This window comes from Lampetra planeri, unplaced genomic scaffold (assembly GCF_965212315.1).
Source record: "Lampetra planeri unplaced genomic scaffold, kcLamPlan1.2.h2 scaffold_467, whole genome shotgun sequence".
Lineage (NCBI taxonomy): Eukaryota > Metazoa > Chordata > Hyperoartia > Petromyzontiformes > Petromyzontidae > Lampetra > Lampetra planeri.
Genome location: NW_027615290.1, coordinates 29,824 through 51,022, shown reverse-complemented (window position 1 = coordinate 51,022; position 21,199 = coordinate 29,824). Strand labels below are relative to the sequence as shown.

The following is a 21,199-nucleotide window of genomic DNA, read 5'->3' as shown; positions in this document are numbered from 1 at the left end:
AAGAGAAAACCGAGTGAGCTCGCAACGCTGTGGGCGTGACAGGGGTTGCTAGGGGGTTGATGTCATCAGTCCCACTGTGCTAACCAATCGGCTGCCGGGACAACCCCCCACGCAACATGGCCGCCGTGAACTCCCCCCCCCATGCAACATGGCTGCCACTAAGTCATCACGACCTCTCCTTCAGCCAGTTGAGGTAATTATATTTGTGATTAAGGTTTATCATAAAGCATTATTATTGTGACTGTCACTGACAAATGCGCAAAGGGGCGAGTGGTCCCAACCACCCTCCTAACTTACAAAAATGTCCCAACTCCCTTATGGATGGCATCTGTGACACGTCTCATCTTACGACACGTCTAGATTTTCGTAATGTTGCTCTGTACGTGGCGGGGGGCCCAGCGTGGAGGTGATCCCACCTCGAACTTCACGCTCGAGGTGGGATCACCTCCACGAGTCATCGAGACCCACAACCCTCCTCTCCCCCGCCGTTACACGCGGACCGACGGGGGCAACGCACAAACGCTTTCAACTTAAACTCGAGGTGTTGGGACACTAGAAACGGGAGGCATGCACGGGAGGTATGGGAGGGAGCTAAATACTAAAATGTACAAACTTCTGACTTAATGTACGAAAATCATAACCCCACCCCCCCTCCCTCCTACAGATACGTAACCAGTGCTTAACTTCATCCGCCACTTTCAGTAATAGCTCCTCTCTCCGTCACCCGGCACACCACGTCCAGTATGCATCTCTCTCGCTCGCAGTGGGCCGTGACTACGACTGGTCAGGTGCCACCTACGACTGGAGTCTACCAGCGACCTCGATTAGATTTCCGAACCCCAGCACACCACATCCAGTATGCCTCCCCAATGTCGCTTGGGAGGGAAACTTGACTTGTTCGGAAACTTCCCTGCACATCGCCCAAGCACTGCCCAGGGGGAAGGGGAAGACTGGGAGGCAGGCGGGGGTGGGGGGGGGAGGTCGGTGGGGGGGGGTGGTTATGAATCGTAATACTTGAATCTATAATCGGTCCAATCACACGTGACGAAAAACATCTCACAGCACAGGTGATCAGCCTAGGGGCCCCCCCCGCTGGGTGCTGTCCCTGCACGTCACAAGCTTGAACACAGCACCGGACTGACCGTGGGGAGCCGGTGCTGTGTTCCGGCGCGAGGGGGGGGGGGGGGGTGGAGGGAGCGACGTTGCTTTACGGTTTTACCCAATCACGTAATTTTTATCGCGGTGTAGTAACTCAAATTTGGCGAAATTGCAACGCGGCACCAGCACACGATGGGGCCCACTCTTGCGAACGACGTCGCGGGATCTTTGACGCCCACGGTGAAGCGGATGCCGTGTGGTAGCAGTATTACTACAACAGTTACCACACACCGCAGCGTTCACCGGGGCGGCCGCTGGGCTCGAACCGCGAGGCGGTCACGTGACCCGGAGGCAGCGGGGTCACATGACGAGGCAGCTGCTCTTGGGCTGGGGGACGACACCGTCGGCCTTCTCGATCTCCACGATGATCTGCTTGAAGACGTCCACCGCGGCCTGCACTCGGCACACCACATCCAGTATTCACGCCTCCCCCTCTCTCGCAATGGGCCGGGATTTACGACTGGTCACGTGCCACCTACTCCGGTCTGCCGGCGACCCGGAGAATATAGAGAGAAATTAAGAGTTGTGCGAATGATCATGATGATGATAACTCCAACGGTTATGTCAATGATGATGACGATGGTCATGATGACGATGAGGATCATGAAGATAATGGTGATGACGGTGACGACGACGATGACGGCAGTCGGCAAGGCCGCGCTAACCTGGTTCTCCTTGGCGGACGACTCCATGAACTCGGCCTTCCACGCGTCGGCAAGGCGCTTCCCCTCCTCGCAGGGGATCACCCTGCACCACGGGGGCAGCACAACACCCCCAGCAGCCTTCAGCGCCTGTTACACCCCCAAACCTATAGCGCCTGTTACACCCCTAGCCCTCAGCGCCTGTTACACCCCCGAGCCCTATAGCAGCCGTTACATGTGTGTACGTGTGTGTGTGTACGTGTGTGTGTCTTTGTACGTGTGTGTGTACGTGCGTGTGTGTGTATGTGCGTGCGTGTACGTGTGTGTGCGTGTGTACGTGCGTGTGTACGTGCGTGTGTGTGTACGTGCGTGTGTGTGTACGTGCGTGTGTGTGTGCGTGTGTGCGTGCGTGTGTGTACGTGTGTGTGTGTGTAAGTGCGCGTGTGTGTGTATGTGCGTGTGTGTGTGTGTACGTGCATGTGTGTGTACATGTGTGTGTGTACGTGTGTGTGTGTATGTGTGTGTACGTGCGTGTGTGTGTAAGTGCGTGTGTGTGTAAGTGCGTGTGTGTGTACGTGCGTGTGTACATGTGTGTGTGTACGTGTGTGTACGTGCGTGTGTGTGTAAGTGCGTGTGTGTGTGTGTAAGTGCGTGTGTGTGTACGTGCGTGTGTGTACGTGTGTGTGTGTAAGTGCGTGTGTGTGTATACGTGCGTGTGTGTGTGTGTACGTGCATGTGTGTGTGTGTGTAAGTGCATGTGTGTACGTGTGTGTGTGTAAGTGCGTGTGTGTGTATACGTGCGTGTGTGTGTGTGTACGTGCATGTGTGTGTGTGTGTGTAAGTGCATGTGTGTACGTGTGTGTGTGTACATGCATCGTCACCTCTCCAAGTGAAGATCTTTCTTGTTCCCCACCAGCACGATTGGAACTCTGGAATAGACAAAAATTAAAATAAACAAAATACAACCAAATGGTTTGCCGCTTGTTGCAGAGGTTCACGCGGTTCGAGCCATGCGGCCACCCTGGTTAATACTGCAGTGTCTAAAAACCGTAACAATCCTCCTACTCACGGTGGGCGTTAAAGATCCCCGTGACGTCGTTCAAAATCGAGTCGGCCACCGCGTGCTGGCGTCACGGTCTAATTTTTTTCATTTGATAAATAAGCACAGAAAATTATTAATTGGGCAAAACCACGCAGCAACATCGCCGCCTACTATACCCATCGGTGACACACCGCGAGGCCATCCATGACATAGCCCTGCGGTTTACCAAGTGCGCGACTTCCAAATGTACGAGAAGATGATTAACACCGACACCGAGAGTGATTTAAAGCTTTCGTGACTGCAGGGATTCATATTCTTGGTTCTTTCGGTAAAATAATTTTCTTGCTGTGGATTTCACACCTGATGATGATTGCTTGTGTTGCAGTCGAAACGTCGTTGTTTTATATTTGCATTATTTTATTATTTCCCTTCTACGTGACTTTACCGAAAGAACCAACAATAAGAATACCGACAGTGATGTCGATAGCTCAGCGGCAGGGCGTTTAGATCAACAGCGGTCGTTATCCCATGCATAAACTCACGTCCCCCACTCCCCTGCCGTAGAAATGCGCAATTTCCACCGCTGGCTCTGCGGGGCTGTCAACACGAGATGGGCACCAACCGCTAATTGCGGCGAAGCAGGAAATCACAGCCTTGACGGCAAACACCGCGGGCCAAAGGCTTTACCGATGTCCTGACCACCGCGCTCTTGGCACAGAGCCTGAGCCAAGGGGGCGTAGCGGAGCGAGCGAGCGAGCGAGGGGCAGTGTGACTCGTTGCCGCTTACTGGACACTCCCCACCATGTCGAGCAGCTTGTCGTGGATTATCTGCACAACCTCAAAACTGGAGCGAGTGGGGGAAATAAAAGAGACACGCACGCACACACGCACACACGTTTACGCATGCAAACGCACGTGCAGACAAAGCCCAAATATCCCCCCCCCATATAGCCTTAACAGATATTAGGGGCAAGTGCTGTTAGCTAGTACCTATGAAGGCCGGAACAGCACGCGAGGGGGTGGGTGGCAAGCACTGCGCCCGACCGCTTTTGTGTCCCTAGCGGCGATGTTTACACACCGCACCAGGTACTCGTTTTGAGGCTGAGTTGACCTAGGGGAGGCCCAGGACCGGTTCAGATAATAGTCACTGGTGTTGGCCGTGAGCGGGAATTGAATCCAGATCGCCGGGTTCGTAACGCAACGCACTCACCGCTGCGCCACTGCTCCCCCCCACACACACGCACATACACGCACACACATAAAACTGCAACACTGATGGCAGCTTGGTCGTCATAACCAAAGATCAGGACGTTATCGCGGCCAGAGCCGTTGGCTCCCTAGACGGTCGCGAGTCTCCACCACAACTGCGGATGTCAGCTGAGCCTCGGAAAGTGCGCTCATTGACAAGAGCAGTCAAGCTCGACGAAATTGTCGCGCTCCGTAATGGACGTATTACGCACGTGGCCGCGAGAAGCACGACACGAACTGGATCAAAAACAATCCGCAAAAAGTGGGCCAAGTTAAAGAAGGCGGAAGGCCGATATCAAGATAAAAAAAGACGTGTACAGCCCCTTTTGTCCATCCACTGCTGGATACGAGGGCTTCCCCCCAACCCCAGCGGCCGTGCGGATCACGGGTGGTTCGTTTTGCCATACTTCACCACGCGGTGGTCAGCTGACCTCTTGCTGGAGGTGACGGAGTACACCAGCACGTAGCCGTGGATGTCCATGGAGTACGACTGGGGGAAGATGGAGTACTCGTCCTGCAGGAACGGGCACAAAGACAAAGGTCCATCGCGTCGTAGCCTTCGTGGACTTACGAGGCAAGTGCTGTTAGCGGGTAGCACCTACGAAGGCCGCCACGGTGCTCCGATGACGGGGCGGTGTGGCCGACAACATGCCCTTCCGCCTTGGGTTTCCCCAGCGCTGACACAGGTACTCATTTAAGCTCGAGTCGACCTAGGGGAGGCCCAGGAACAGTTACGATATTCGCCCCACTACTGACAGGCTAATACCTCGGGGTCACACCTGCAAATCAGAACTACGCTGGTCTCCTGAGCTCTCGCCTGCTTCAACAAAATTAACTTGAAAAATTCAACTCGCCACCGCACTCTACCATTTACCCAATCACCCGCTCGCAATCTCACCTCGCCTGCTCACCCACTCGCCCACTATTCAACCATTCACACTCACTCACTCACCCACTCAGTCGCACAGGTCACTTGACTTCCCATCTGGTTAAACAAGATCAGCACGCCAGAGGTCGCAAACGGGTTTTGATTCCTTACCCGTACCCGGCCACATCAGGGTTGAAAACGGGTACCCGTACCCTACCCGATACCCGGCTACCCGTACCCGGCCGGGTATCGGGTAGGGTACGGGTACCCGATTGCGACCTCTGGGATGAAGCCATGTTGCAGGAGCGGGTGGGTTGATTCTAGGAACTTGAATTGTGAGAAGAGACAAGACGTTGGGAAATGAGTGACAAACGGTTACTCACCAGTGACTCACGGCCTACCCGTACCCGGCCGCAGCAGGGTCGCAAACAGGTACCCGTACCCGGCCGGGTAGCCGGGTATCGGGTAGGGTACGGGTATCGGGTACCCGGTTGCGACCTCTGCAGCACGCACGCACGCACCTGCCCAGCCGTGTCCACCAGCTGCAGGTTGAACTCCTGTCCGTTGATGTGGAGAGTTTTCGTGAACGCTGCAAGAGGGAAGAGTCGTGTACAAATATCAATGCAAAGGTCCCCCCCGTTTGGCGTTTAACAAGACTTGTCGGGGGGGGGGGGCAAGTCAAGTCCTGCCAGCGAGCGCCTATGAAAGGCCGGAACGCCGCAACGACGAGGTGAATGGCCAACGCCACGCCCGGTCGCCTTTTGTCTCCCCAATGCTGATGTTTACAAACGACACCAAGGACTAAGGCTGAGTTGATCTAGGGGAGGCCCAGGACCGGTTGAGATATTCGTCACATATGTTGACCGTGAGCAGGAATTAAACTCGGGACGCCGGGTTCGTAGTGCAGTGCGCGAACCACTACACTACTGCTCTCCAAAGACAAAGATCCCCCGTATAGCCTTGACAAACTGTCGGGGCAAGTGCTGTTAGCGAGCACCTATGAAGGCCGGAACGGTACACGAGGGGGTGGGTGGCCAGCACCGCGTCCGACCGCCTTTGTCTCCCCAGTGGCAATGTTTACACACCGCACCAGGTACTCATCTCAGGCTGAGTCGACCTAGGGGAGGCCCAGGACCGGTTCAGATAATCGTCACTGGTGTTGGCCGTGAGCGGGAATCGAACCCGGATCGCCAGGTTCATAGCTCAGCGCGCTAATTGCTACACCACCGCTCCTCACACGCACACACACACGCACACATGCACGTACAGTATACAGATATATAAACAACTTCAATTGTCTGTGTGCCAGTCTGCACCTCCGTCTTTCGATCCATGTCTATCCGTCCACCCTTGTGCGTGTGAGCGTACGGTGTGTGTGAGACTCGGATGTTTGCGTCGTCTGCATGTGACGTGTGTTGGTGAGTGTATGACGTATGGCCCCGCACCTCCGATTAGCACGCTGTGTGTGCATGCATATTATGGGTGCATGTGTAGTGGTGATACGCGCTGGGTGTATATGTCGTGTGCCAGCGCGTATGTACGGGTGTGTGTGTGGTGACGCGCGCTGACGGGGAGGAGCAGGCGTCAGTGCGCGGGTGGGGGTAGTGCTGCTGATTGGCTGTGTGCCGGTGACGCGCCCAGAGGGAGTGATCGGGTAGCAGCGCGGTGTGATTGGTCGGGGAGTGGAAACACGCGCTGAGCGGAACCGGATCGTAGGGATAGCGCGTGGGGATTGGGTAACTGAGGAGCGGTGCCGACGTTGAGGTCCGCATCCGCTCCGTCTCCCGGGAAGAAGGGGTATATAAGGTGATGCACAGAGGAGCAGGGGGAGAAGTGGAACCATCTAAGAATGAAGACGAAGGTGCAGAGATAGAGCCCGGAGAGGAGAGTAATGGAGAGTAATGGAGAGTAATGGAGAGTAATGGAGAGTAGAGGAGAGTAAGGTATAAGTGTGTAGCCAGCGAGAGAGAACGGTCTACACGAGCTGAGTAATGTATAGTGTGTAGCCAGCGAGAGAGAACGGTCTACACGAGCTGAGTAATGTATAGTGTGTAGCCAGCGAGAGAGAACGGTCTACACGAGCTGAGTAATGTATAGTGTGTAGCCAGCGAGAGAGAACGGTCTACACGAGCTGAGTAATGTATAGTGTGTAGCCAGCGAGAGAGAACGGTCTACACGAGCCGAGTATGCATACGGTGTAGCCAGAGAGAGAGGAAGGTCTACACGAGCCGAGTATGCATACGGTGTAGCCAGAGAGAGAGATGCAAAGTCTACACGAGGCGAGTGGAGAGTGTAGCAGAGGCGCAGAGTCTACACGAGGCGAGAGAGGAGTGTAGCCGAGGCGCGGAGTCTACACGAGGCACAGAGAGCCAGCAGCACAGAATCCAGAGTCAAGAGAAGCGCATTGTGAAGAAGAGAGGCCACGCGTTGTATTGTTACAAGTCAAGATTTAATAAAAGAAGTGTGTTCCCGTCAAGGAGTTTCCTGCCGTCATTTTCCAATACTTCATCTGGCGTCAGAAGTGAAACGGGCTTCCAAGTATGGAGACGAGGAAGACCCGTAGGACCCACGGGATTGACCGCGAGGAAGACCTGGACGACTCGGGGCCGCTGGTGGCGGGGGGTGAGGAAGAGGACTTGCCCACGCTGCAGGGTCCGTCGACGGCGCCGGCCGAGCGACCGGGGACAGACGCCGGGCTTCGTGAGGCGCACTCCCGACTGGCGGAGCTGCTGCTCGCCGCCGCGTCCATCTTGGCGGAGATCAGCTCGTCGGGAGGAGCGGGGACGGTGGGGGACATTTTACAAGGTCGCCCCGCAGATTCCCGCCAAAACGAATGGGGGATTCCCGCCATTGCGCCTGGGCCTACTTTTGGCGGGAACGGCGAGCGCCACGTGGTGGTGGGTTCCCAAGCGCGCGCATCGACGTCATCAGCGCGCGAGGGGGTCCGCCATCTTACGTCTGCTGCTGGAGCCGCCATCTTAGACACCGACGGACAGGCGGAGAGGAACCACGAGGCGGATGACTTCATTTTTCAGCAGCGCCTGCCCACGTTGTCAGCCTTCAAGGCGGAAGGCGGAGACTGGGGCCAATTTCAGCGAAGGTTTTTGGCGCATCAAGAGATGTCAGCGTGGTCCGATGCTACGGCGCTGCGGGCATTGCCCGCCATGCTGGACGACGATGCGCTCGCGGCCTTCAGGGCTGCACGGAAGTCGGACCGCTCCACGCTGAAGGATGCGCTGGGTTTGTTGGCCAGGGTCTACGGGCCTCCCTCTACGTGCCGCCATCAGTTCTACGCAAGACGGAAAGCGGCCACGGAGACCGCGCTGGCCTATCGCACGGCGTTGCTGGCTCTTGCTGATGCTGCGTTCCCTCAGATGGACGAGGAGGGCCAAGACGCGATGGTTTTGGAGCAGCTGCTCAAGTTGGCGCAGGACCTGGGGGTCCCTATCAACACAGCTGACGAGATTGATATTTCTTCTTTGAGAGTCGCCACGAGTATTCAAGCGCACGAGGCCCTACAACGGAAGCAAGGCGTTGGTTGCAACGCTGCTGTCGTCGCAGCCCCGGGTTTGGTGGTCGCCGAACCCCAAGTCGTCAGCCCACGAGAGGAGGCGTTCGCCACGGGACGACCAGGGGACTGGAGGCCGGGGGCCCGGTCGCCTCTGCGATCGGGCCGAAAGTCGGAGCAACCAAGATCTACTCCGACCCTCGTCACGTGCTATAACTGCGGCCTCCGGGGCCACGTGGCGTCCGGGTGCCGCGCTCCGCGGCAGCGCGCCATGGGAGCTCGGCTGGACGACGACCGAGAGCCCAAGTCATCTCTACAATCCCCGGCAAGTCGCGGCACCTCACACGCTCGGCCTGTTTATTCGGCACACATGGGACGCCGCGTTGCGGCGGAGGAGGGCCGGTTAAGGTTCGGGGATTCGGTTCGGCGAGGGGGGTTCGGCCGGGACCAGGGAGACATTGAATGGGCGGAATTGGGGCATAGAATTGTGGCTGCTTCGGCGGGTTCGTCCGTTGTTACGGGATCTATTGATGGGGTTGAGATTAGGGTGTTAGTGGACACGGGGGCATCGGCAACTATTATATCGGACCTCATTTATAATATTCTTCCGGTCCAATGTCGTCCGCTGCTTCCAGTGGATGTGCCATTTTACGCCGCTAATGGGGGATCGTTGGGCATTATCGGTCAGGTTAGGGCGTCCATTTGCATTGGAGATATCAAATTGTCGGGACCCGTTTTCGTTTCGTCTTCTTTGGCAGTTCCGTGTCTTTTGGGCACTGACTTTTTGGCTAAAATGCCCATTAAAATTCTTATCGATCAACGATGCATTGAACTGCCATCGGGTCGCCGGATTTCATTTTTGACGGGCCCTACTGACATTCGGACGGCGTGCGCTACGATACAAGCGGTGGCGACGCAGACAGTGCAAGTGCCCCCGGGTTCACAGATGTTGATTCCCCTCCGGTTGCGGAAACTATGGGTGAGGGAGGCTTCGGGACAGAGTATGCTTTTGGGTCCTTCTAACAAGGCTGTCGGGGGTCTTGATTTATCGGTGGCTCACACTTTGGTGCGGGCTGACAGGGATCCGTTTGTGATGGTTTTGAACGCGGGGTCGCGACCAGCTGTCATTCCGCAGGGCACCGTGCTGGCTCACGCGGCGCAGGTCCCTGGGGATGATGGGTTGGTTGCGCAGGTGGGCTCGAGCCCCGCGCGGAACGTTGAGCCAAGGGAAGACCTTGAGTGGGTCCATTCGTTATGTGCCGCCTCGGACGATTTGTCGGCGGCGCAGTTGGGTGCGCTGCGCGAGTTGCTCATTGAATTCTCTGATGTATTCAGTAAACATAAGTATGACATTGGGTGCACGGATTTGTTGCACCATCACATTGAAACGGGCGATGCGGCGCCGGTCAGGCTAAATCCCTTCCGACTGAGTCCCGTGGAGAAGGAACATGTTCAGTCGGCTGTTAACGATATGCTAGAAGCCGATATTATTTCGCCCTCCTCTAGCCCGTGGGGAGCGCCTATTGTGCTGGTTAAGAAGCAGGACGGGTCCCTGCGATTCTGCGTTGATTGTTGAGACCGTGGAGGGGACCCGTGGAGGTCGTGCGCGTTGCACGGCCCCAGTGCGTTCAGATAAAGTGGGGAAAGCGCCGTTGGTACGTTCACCCCTCCCGACTGAAACCGTTCTCGCCTCCATATGGCCTCCCCTTGTGTCGTGATGGCCGGGCGTGTGACGTGACCGGCGACCCAGAGGGGGAAATGTCTCTGCCTGATCCACACGTATTTTCGCCTGATCTGCTCCCAGGTGTCTCGGAACTGACAGCTGCCGATCACCGGCGGCCGGATCTCCGCGGCGGGGCCGGCCCTTTCAGGCCCGTTCCGCGCCGTCTGGAGCAGCCGGAACCGCCGGACGGTCGTCAGTGTCCCGCCCCATACGATGGACCAGCCAGACGGACTCGCGCCAGGTCGTGCTACTTTGCATGACCTGCCTCGTGAGGAGTCGGGGCAGTTGGAGCGCCTCGTCACTGCGTGTAGTCGCAGGGACGTGGGGCGCGTTCGTTTCGAATTTGCTCGTATCGTGTTATTGTTGACTTTTCGGGTTCATTGTCAATCTGTACATAGTTATTCTTGTTGTTGTTGTTGTTGTGTTATGTTACGGGGCACACTCGGGGGGTTACGGGGTTTTTTTTGTTGGTTGTCGTTTTATCGTCGCGGTTGGTTGTTGTTAGCAGCCGGGCCGGCTGCGAGCTATGTGGGAGGGGGTGATGTAGTGGTGATACGCGCTGGGTGTATATGTCGTGTGCCAGCGCGTATGTACGGGTGTGTGTGTGGTGACGCGCGCTGACGGGGAGGAGCAGGCGTCAGTGCGCGGGTGGGGGTAGTGCTGCTGATTGGCTGTGTGCCGGTGACGCGCCCAGAGGGAGTGATCGGGTAGCAGCGCGGTGTGATTGGTCGGGGAGTGGAAACACGCGCTGAGCGGAACCGGATCGTAGGGATAGCGCGTGGGGATTGGGTAACTGAGGAGCGGTGCCGACGTTGAGGTCCGCATCCGCTCCGTCTCCCGGGAAGAAGGGGTATATAAGGTGATGCACAGAGGAGCAGGGGGAGAAGTGGAACCATCTAAGAATGAAGACGAAGGTGCAGAGATAGAGCCCGGAGAGGAGAGTAATGGAGAGTAATGGAGAGTAATGGAGAGTAATGGAGAGTAATGGAGAGTAGAGGAGAGTAAGGTATAAGTGTGTAGCCAGCGAGAGAGAACGGTCTACACGAGCTGAGTAATGTATAGTGTGTAGCCAGCGAGAGAGAACGGTCTACACGAGCTGAGTAATGTATAGTGTGTAGCCAGCGAGAGAGAACGGTCTACACGAGCTGAGTAATGTATAGTGTGTAGCCAGCGAGAGAGAACGGTCTACACGAGCTGAGTAATGTATAGTGTGTAGCCAGCGAGAGAGAACGGTCTACACGAGCCGAGTATGCATACGGTGTAGCCAGAGAGAGAGGAAGGTCTACACGAGCCGAGTATGCATACGGTGTAGCCAGAGAGAGAGATGCAAAGTCTACACGAGGCGAGTGGAGAGTGTAGCAGAGGCGCAGAGTCTACACGAGGCGAGAGAGGAGTGTAGCCGAGGCGCGGAGTCTACACGAGGCACAGAGAGCCAGCAGCACAGAATCCAGAGTCAAGAGAAGCGCATTGTGAAGAAGAGAGGCCACGCGTTGTATTGTTACAAGTCAAGATTTAATAAAAGAAGTGTGTTCCCGTCAAGGAGTTTCCTGCCGTCATTTTCCAATACTTCACATGTGTGCGATGTGAATGTGTAAGATGTGTGTGCATGCGATGTGTGTGTGTGTTTGCGCGTGACGCCTTTGCGTTTGTCTTTGTGACGTACGAGTGTGTATGTGATATGTGTGTGTGTTTTTGCGGCCCGGCATGGAGCTGGCCACCATCTCCTCGTGTGCCTTCATCGGTGCTCACTAACGGCACTTGCCCCAAAAGTTTATCGAGGAGGCTATATACGAGGGATCTTTGTCTTTGTTTGCGGGATTGTGGGGAGTGCATCTGCCACTCATCTCAAGCCAGTCAACCCACGACACCAGGCCTCTCGCCTGTGGCCTCCTGCCTGCAGCGACAGCCTCCCATACTTGGTGTAACGGCCTCAAAGTGCACCTAGCCTGGCACGGCGGTAAACTAACTGCCACTGAGCGGCAGCTGTAGTTGTTTGCGTGTGACATCTGTATGGGGTGCCGCTATGGCGAGGTGTTAACTCCCTCGCCTGGTACACAGGAGGTCGTGGGTTCGATCCCGACCCCGACGCCTGCTGTGTGTTTGGAGTCTGCGGTGTCTCTCTCCCCGTGGTCGCGTGGATTATTCTCTGGGTCCTCCCGATTTTTCCCTCGATATTTAGAATCAACGTCACGCGCGTTTAGGGGCCGTCCATAAATGACGTCACGCGATTTTGGACGATTTTTGACCCCCCCCCTCGTCACACGGCGTCACAAAGAGTCAGAACCCCCTCAAATATGACGTCACAAAACTCTGCCCCCCCAAAAAAATAAAACATACTTCAAATCGCTTTAAACTGTCATTGTAGTGCGTATTTAATGTGGCGCTGCACTCTGATGTTGTAGGAGAAAACATTTATTAAAAAGTCTATTTAATTAAGTAGAACGTGTTGTCTATATTTATTTAAAGTTGAGCATTTTGATGTGACGTCACATTTCTCAACCCCCCCCCCTCGTCACACATCGTCACAAATGTCTGACCCCTCCCTCCCTAGGTGCGTGACGTCATTTATGGACGGCCCCTTAGAGTTTTTGTGCTGCCATACATTTCCACACGACGACGACGACGATGATTGTCCGCCTCTTCGTGTGACCTATCATTTGTGACGGACAGGTGGCTTCTGACCAAGAGCTACAAATCTCAGTGGGGGCCTTACACCTGTTAACAATAAAACAAACTGGAAATAGTTTCAGTTGAGTGTAGTAATGTTGGGTGTTGGCGTGCGGATCGTGGGGGGCCACGGTGCGCTCACTGTTCTCAATGGTCGGATCGTACGAGTCCACAAACTGCCCCTCCACGAACTGGATCGTCAGCGACGATTTGCCTGCGAAGCACAACGCAACATTTCAAAAGCGGTCAACATTCGTCCCGCATCTTCTTGGTTCTTTCGGTAAAGTCACGTAGAATGGAAATAATAAAATAATAAAAATACAACATAATAAAATAATTCTCAGTGAGAATTATTTGATTGTTTTATTTTAATTTTTTAATAATAAAATAAGAAAACATTTACATAATTAAATAATTCTCAGTTTTTATTATTAATATTAAAATAATACAAATAAAACATAATAAAATAATTCTCAGTGAGAATTATTTTATGTTTAATTTTTATTATTTTATTACTTCCATTCTACGTGACTTTACCGAAAGAACCAAGAAGATGAATCCCTGCAGTCACGAAATCTTTAAATCGAAATTTAATTTGTCCCGCAGTTTGCTCGATAAACCCAGCCGACGAGCACGCCTTCCCCGTGACGACGTGACCCGATGGGCTCTGTCGGGTGGTGGAGGGCTGTCGTTCACGATTGACATACACGACGACCTAACAACCCAAGCGTAACTCATGACGAAGCAAAACACGACCACATTAACCACATTAACCATAGCACTACCACTAACCACACTAGCCAATCAGACCCTAGTCTAACCACATTTCCCACAGCCCTACTCCTACCACTAACCACACTAGCCAATTAGTTCCAAGCCTAACCACATTAACCATAGTCCTACTCCTACCACTACCACTAACCACACTAGCCAATCAGACCCTAGTCTAACCACATTAACCACAGCCCTACCACTAACCACACTAGCCAATCAGACCCTAGTCTAACCACATTAACCACAGCCCTACCACTAACCACACTAGCCAACCAGACCCTAGTCTAACCACATTAACCACAGCCCTACCACTAACCACACTAGACAATCAGACCCTAGTCTAACCACATTAACCACAGCACTACCCCTACCACTAACCACACTAGCCAACCAGACCCTAGTCTCACCACATTAACCACAGCCCTACCACTAACCACACTAGCCAACCAGACCCTAGTCTAACCACATTAACCACAGCACTACCACTAACCACACTAGCCAATCAGTCACTAGTCTAACCACATTAACCACAGCCCTACCACTAACCACACTAGCCAACCAGACCCTAGTCTCACCACATTAACCACAGCCCTACCACTAACCACACTAGCCAACCAGACCCTAGTCTAACCACATTAACCACAGCACTACCACTAACCACACTAGCCAATCAGTCACTAGTCTAACCACATTAACCACAGCCCTACCACTAACCACACTAGCCAACCAGACCCTAGTCTCACCACATTAACCACAGCCCTACCACTAACCACACTAGCCAATGAGACCCTAGTCTAACCACATTAACCACAGCCCTACCCCTGACGCTAACCACTGGAGCCAACAAGAACCACCTCGCCTAGCCCCACGCACGTTGAGGAAGGTGAGCGGGCTCTGGGCAGGCCCCCTCGTGGTGGCGAGCCGAGATGACGAGCAGTGGTCGAGATCGGCGATGGAATGGCAGCAAGAGGAGGGGGGGGGGTGGAACGCGGTGAAGAGAACTACCTCCGCCTTGGAGACGGAGCGATGGAATCATGGCCACGCGCGGGAACGATGGATGGGTGGTGGCAGCCACCGGGCAATCCAGCAGTGTACTGAGCATGGCTGATGATGATATAGAACATCGTTGTGTATCGTCATCATCAGCCGTGTTCAATCGGATCGATGGAAACGCCAGTGGCATTGAACCAAGTCGAACACGGTTGATTATCCCACATTGATCGGCACATCGATCGTCGGCTGGACACTCACCCACGGAGCGGTAGCCAAGGATGGCGATCTTCCTGAACTTGGCCATGGTCTCGATCTTCTAAACGTGGTTTCCCTGCAGCCTCAGCTACACCAAATCCTTTGGCGGTCTCCTCTGGTCTCGTGTCCACCGCCACCACCAGACACAAAAGAAAATCCCGTGGTCTCTTGTACCAAATCCTCTGCTCTGGTATCCAGAATCTGAATGTGTATTTATACCGGTGGAATCCGATGAGCTATAAAGCTCTTGCTACCCCCCGCTCCCCCTCCCCCCAGACAGACGTACAACCAAAACACAGTCCTCTCTCGGTGTCGCCTCGACCACCACCAAACGCCCTGGGGGCCTCGTCTCAACCACCACCACCACAAAACCACCACCACCAAACCCAAACCACCACCACCAAACCCAAACCACCACCACCAAATCCTCTGGCTCCCGCCCACTCAATACAATTGAATGGGCAGTAGCCGCTCTCAAATTCCCTACACGGCATAGGCGGCGAGGGTGAGGGAGGGGCCCCAGTCCCGGCTTCCAATTGGACGAAAGCCTCCCTGAGAGTCGCGCGTGATTGGCTCGTCAGGTCCGCACGCGCCGAGCGCGCGATGGAGGGGGCGGGGGGGGGGGTCCGGGCAGCCAATCAGAGGTGGCCGCTGGCAGATCGCGGCGCTTATCCGCGTTACGGAATTCAATGCCCCGCCCCCCCGCCGCCCCGCCCCTCCCCTCCCCCGGGTCGTGTGACGTCACGCCAGCTGATCGTAATCCTCTTCATCGATCAGCCGGTGATGATCAACAAACACAGAGCCATGGTCAAGTCCACTGCTGGATGAAGTCATTGATTGTTGATTCCGCGGTGGACGGCCTCTCAGTAGAGGAAGGTGCAGCAAAATCAATTGCACTGTTGTACAGTACTGTACTATGCTCCCATGGCCCATGCTTCCCGCATTGATCAGCGCGGTGAAGTATGGTCGTGAAACCGACACGGCCCGCACGGTGTGGGGGAGGGGGCTCATCCAGCAGTGGAGTCACAGAGACGGCTGTCTGTGCGTGCAGGTGCGTAAGAGGAGCGGTGGCGCAGCGGTTAGCGCACCCGCGCTACGAACCTTGCGACCCAATCGATTATCTGAACCGGTCAGTGGGCCTCCCCTAGGTCGACTCGGCCTCGAATGAGTACCTGGTGCGGTGTGTAAACATCGCCACCGGGGAGACAAAGGCGGTCGGGCCTGCACAGGTACGAGGCTACAAGCATAGACCAACCAAGTTATACCGAGGAATCTTTATCTTTGAGAAAATATCTAGCAGTGTACATTACTCTTGTGCATTAGGGGCCGTCCATAAATGACGTCACGCACCTAGGGGGGGGGGGTCAGACATTTGTGACGATGTGTGACGAGGGGGGGGGGGGCTTGAGAAATATGACGTCACATCAAAATGCGCAACTTTAAATAAATATAGAATTTACACCATTGGAACCTCCTTTGCCAGTAGCAAAATATGATCATTGGTTTTTTACCCTTTTATCTGGCAACAAAACTGACACTTTTTTTACAAGGAGCCATGTTTGCATTGACCACAATACCTGCGGTCGGAATGCAAACAAAAAACACAACTCTGAAAATGTATGCACTGTCCTTGAAGTTGATTGGTCCACACCCGAGACAGCTTTCCTTAGAGCCTAGTCTCACATGGTGTTGGACCAGATGACGCCAAAAGGCGCACAACTCAAAGACAATGCACAATCAGAGTACGAGAGCTCTCATACTCTGTCAATCAATCAATTTCAAGGACAGTGCATACATTATCAGAGGTGTGTTTTTTTTTGCATTACGACCGCAGGTATTGTGGTCAATGCAAACATGGCTCCTTGTAAAAAAGGTGTCAGTTTTGTTGCCAGATAAAAGGGTAAAAAAACTGATTTGAAGCTTTCGTGACTGCAAGGATTCATACTCTTAGTTCTTTCGGTAAAGTCACGTAGGTAAAAAATGAAATTAAAATGAATAAAAATAAAACAATAAAAATCACGACGTTTCGGAGGCAACACAAGTCTCCGTCATCAGGTGGGACCGTCACAGCCAGATTTGCTGCTGCTGCAATTTTTTTTTTATTTGCCGCAAATCTGGCTGTGACGGTCCCACCTGATGACTGAGACTTGTGTTGCCTCCGAAACGTCGTGATTTTTATTGTTTTATTTGTATTAATTTTAATTTCATTTTTTACCTACGTGACTTTACCGAAATAACTAAGATTATGGTAAAAAACCAATTATCAAAATATAGAATAACTACTTGTTAAAACAACACTCCTACAACATCAGAGTGCAGCGCCACAATTAATACGCACTACAATAACTACTTTAAAGCGATTTGAAGCATGTTTTATTTTTAAAATGGAAATACAGTTTGGGGGGGGGGGGCAGAGCTTTGTGACGTCATATTTGAAGGGGGGTCTGACTTTTTGTGACGCCGTGTGACGAGGGGGGGTGCAAAAATCGTCCAAAATCGCGTGACGTCATTTATGGACGGCCCCTTATTCCGCTTGTAGCCCAGCAAGAGGCTCGCCGGAGCCTCTTCCAAGGTTCATGTTCGTGAGGCTCTTGCCATGTGTGAGCAGTAGAGGGCGATGCTGCTGCTGCTGCTGCCGCCGCTGCTGCCACTGCTGCTGCTGCTTGCAGCTTGCTGGGTTTGAGATCCCAGCCGAGAGCGATTTGCGGTGCGATTCTTCATCATTTGGCGATGCTGTGGTCCGGTGCACGTTGCGTTGTGTGGGCTATTATAACCACACAACGCATGTACAATGTTAAACATTGAGTCTCTTATTCTTTGGGTCTTTCGGTAAAGTCACGTAGATAGGTTCAAAGAAAAAAACTACGTTTCGATCGCAACACAAGCGTTCTTCCTGACGACGACCGCTTGTGTTGCGATCGAAACGTCGTAGTTTTTTGTAATATTTTTTTGTTATTTTCTTTGAACCTCACCACGTGACTTTACCGAAAGACCCAAAGAGCATTAATGCCTGCAGTCACGAAAGCTTCAAATCCAAATAGTCACGAAAGCTTTAAGTCAACATTGAGTTTCTTCTCTTATTCATATTTTTTATCAGGGATTTAAAGGATTTCATCAGAATAATACGAGCAACGATAATGACCACGATACTTAGCGATATTTTGCAAATAGATGATGCAAAAAACGCAGATATGTTATTGTGTACATACGATATATCGTGAAACTGACCATATATCGTAACGATGTATCGTGAAACTGACGATATATCGTGAAACTGACGATATATCGTAATGATATATCGTGAAACTGACGATCGTCAAACTGACGATATTTCGTAATGATATATCGTGAAACTGACGATATATCGCAATGATGTATAGTGACACTGACGATATTACGTAATATATCGTCAAACCGACGATATATCGCAAAACCAACGATATCTCGTAACGATAAATCGTGAAACTGACGATATATCGTGAAACTGACGATATATCGTGAAACTGACGATATATCCATACTCTTTGGTTCTTTCGGTAAAAGTCACGTAGGTAGAAATAAAATAAAACATTCGATATATTTTATTTCTACCCACGTGACTTTACCAAAAGAAGCAAAGAGTATGGATTCCTGCAGTCACGAAAGCTTCAAATCAAGATTGACGATATATCGTAACGATGTATCGTGAATATGACGATATATCGTGAAACTGACGATATATTGTGAACTGACGATATATCGCAATGATGTATAAGTGACACTGACGATATATCGTAATGTATCCTCAAACTGACGATATATGGCGAAACCAACGATATCTCGTAACGATATATCGTGAAACTGACGATGTATCGTAAACTTACGATATATCGCAATATGGTATATCGTGAGAATGACGATATGTTTTCTCCGCGTCCTCCGGCTTTGCCCTCCACATTTAGAACCACCACGCGTTTTAGAGTCGTTGACTGCCGCTTATACACGCCCACGTGATCAGTCGCTTCGTTGAGCTTTCATTTGTGACGATATTTACATCGAATGGTCCGTTTCAGCCACCAATCGACCGGCTATTTTGACCATCGACCGCAAGCGGAAACGATTAGCATTTTTTTTGGGGCGCAGAGAGTCAAGGACGCGACGGGGCGTGGCGGGGGCCCGACCTTGATGGAGGTCACGCCGGGGTCAGAGTCCAAAACTAGGGGGCAGCACTCGGCAGAACGAGGTGACCGGTTCGATCTCCAGGCGCGGCAGCTGTTAACGACGGGGGCACGTTTCTGGACACGCACGCCCCACATCCTCACTCCCCACCTCCGACCTCCGTGCCCCCCCCCCCACAACAGTGCAGCAATGAACGGGCTCACCACTTACCGCCAAAGATCGGCAAGCCGCGTGCGGTGAGGTACATTTGTGGGTACTCGAAAACGTTTGCCCAGCGTGGAAGAGTAGGCAGAAAGCAAACATCTAGCCGGGCTCTCTCTCCCTCCCTCTCTCAAGAACTCCCTCGAGTGATTTAAAATCTTTACGTAGACTGGAGGAATCCGATGAGCTATGAAGCTCTATTTTCACTGATGTCCAACAGTGGAGGCCCTTGTCCCAACAGATGTGTAGGGAATTGCAGGGCTGCACCTTTATCTGTACCAGCGGAACACTGCGCCATTGCTGGATGAGAGGCCTTCTCAATGCCAGTGCGGGGTTGGTGAATGCGGCTCACTTTAGACTTGGTGATGGGGGGGGTATATAAAGTACAGTCCAACATCACCATTGGTTGTCCTGCTGCTGCTACTCTCCTTGAGATTGTGAAAAGGACTGATGCGTTGTTGCGGGTGAGTCGGTGTCAGGACATCATGGCTCACGGTACATTATGGTGGTGGCTGGGTGGGTGGGTGGGGAGTGGTGCGAGATTTAAGAACCTTGCACCAATGTGCTTCAAGCCTTCAACCGCCGCGCCCGGAGATCGAACACACGCGGCCCTCTGGATCGCAAAGTCCGACGTGCTAACCATTGCACCACTGTGGCAGCATCCGAGGGGCAATTATGTCGCGCAAGAATTCGCTTCTGACAAATAGTTAACCGTAGTAAAAGGTTTAACCACCACGCGATTTGTCACGTTGGTATTTGTGGAGTTAAATCCCCTCCCTCCCCCCCCCACGTGTTCAGATCGTAAAATCAGAACCGAGGCGTTGGTTCTCATTTTTCTTTTCAAAAGGCACCGAAACGTCGCCCATCCGTTATATCTCTCAAGATAACGTGACAGAGGTGAGAGGAACTCGATCGCATCGGGCATTGACAGCAGCCAAGAGCTCCGCACGGCCCTCCTCGCCCACAAGCGACCAGGGATTGAACTCGCACCGTTTTCATTGCGTGTGTGAGCCGCTCTCTCACTCACTCGACCTCTCGACCGCTCGACCTCTCAACCCCTCGAACTGTCAACCGCTCGACCGCTCGCTCACTTGACCTCTCAACCACTCGTCCTCTCGACCGCTCGTCCTCTCGACCGCTCGACCACTCAACCACTCAACATCTCAATATCTCGACCACTCAACCACTCAACCACTCGTCCTCTCGACCGCTCGACCACTCAACCACTCAACCACTCGACCACTCAACAACTTGCCCTCTCGACCACTCGACCACTCGACCGCTCGACTTCCCAGCCACTTAACCACTCGACCTCTCGACCTCTCGACCGCTGAACCGTCCTGGCCGGGGCTGCAGCTGGATATTTTAAGAGGTCGACTGAGAGACAAACATCGCCGACTTGAAAGCCACGCGGACAGGAAGGATGAGCAAGGATAGCGGGACTGTGCAATGATTAACAGCGGCAGCGGCTGCTGCGAGGATGACGTTAATAAAAAAATCTCTCGACACCTCTTCTTGGTTCTTTCGGTAATGTCACGTAAAAGGGAAATAATAAAATAAATAAAAAATTCAAATAAAACATAATAAAATAATTCTCACGACGTTTCGGCCACAACGCAAGCAGCCGTCCTCAGGTGAAGAACAGGTCTGGCGGGGAGACAGTGTCTGAACCAGTCGACCACTGTCTCCCCGACAGACCTGTCTCCCCGACAGACCTGGTCTTCACCTGAGGACGGCTGCTTGCGTTGTGGCCAAAACGTCGTGAGAATTATTTTATTATGTTTTATTTTTATTTTATTATTTCCCTCCTACGTGACTTTACCGAAAGAACCAAGAAGATGAATCCCTGCAGTCACGAAAGCTTTAAATCGAAATCTCTCGACACGATCGTCAATACCGCTGTGTGGCCTTAAAAGGGGGAGAGATTGGCAGTCTCGCATAGCATCTAAGTAACAAAACTACC

At 52.9% G+C, this 21,199-nt stretch overlaps 1 protein-coding gene across 1 annotated transcript; it reads right to left on the bottom strand.

The window, feature by feature from the left end:
* Nucleotides 1–656: 656 nt before the first annotated feature.
* LOC144741210 (GTP-binding protein Rheb-like) lies at nucleotides 657–15,268 on the bottom strand. Its single transcript, XM_078623809.1, has 8 exons — nucleotides 14,881–15,268; nucleotides 12,998–13,069; nucleotides 5,479–5,546; nucleotides 4,521–4,603; nucleotides 3,629–3,685; nucleotides 2,681–2,728; nucleotides 1,824–1,905; nucleotides 657–1,551 (listed from the first exon to the last, which is right to left on the bottom strand). The coding sequence occupies exons 1-8, from the start codon at nucleotides 14,924–14,926 to the stop codon at nucleotides 1,459–1,461; spliced, it is 549 nt and encodes a 182-aa protein (XP_078479935.1). The 5' UTR covers nucleotides 14,927–15,268; the 3' UTR covers nucleotides 657–1,458.
* Nucleotides 15,269–21,199: the final 5,931 nt, after the last annotated feature.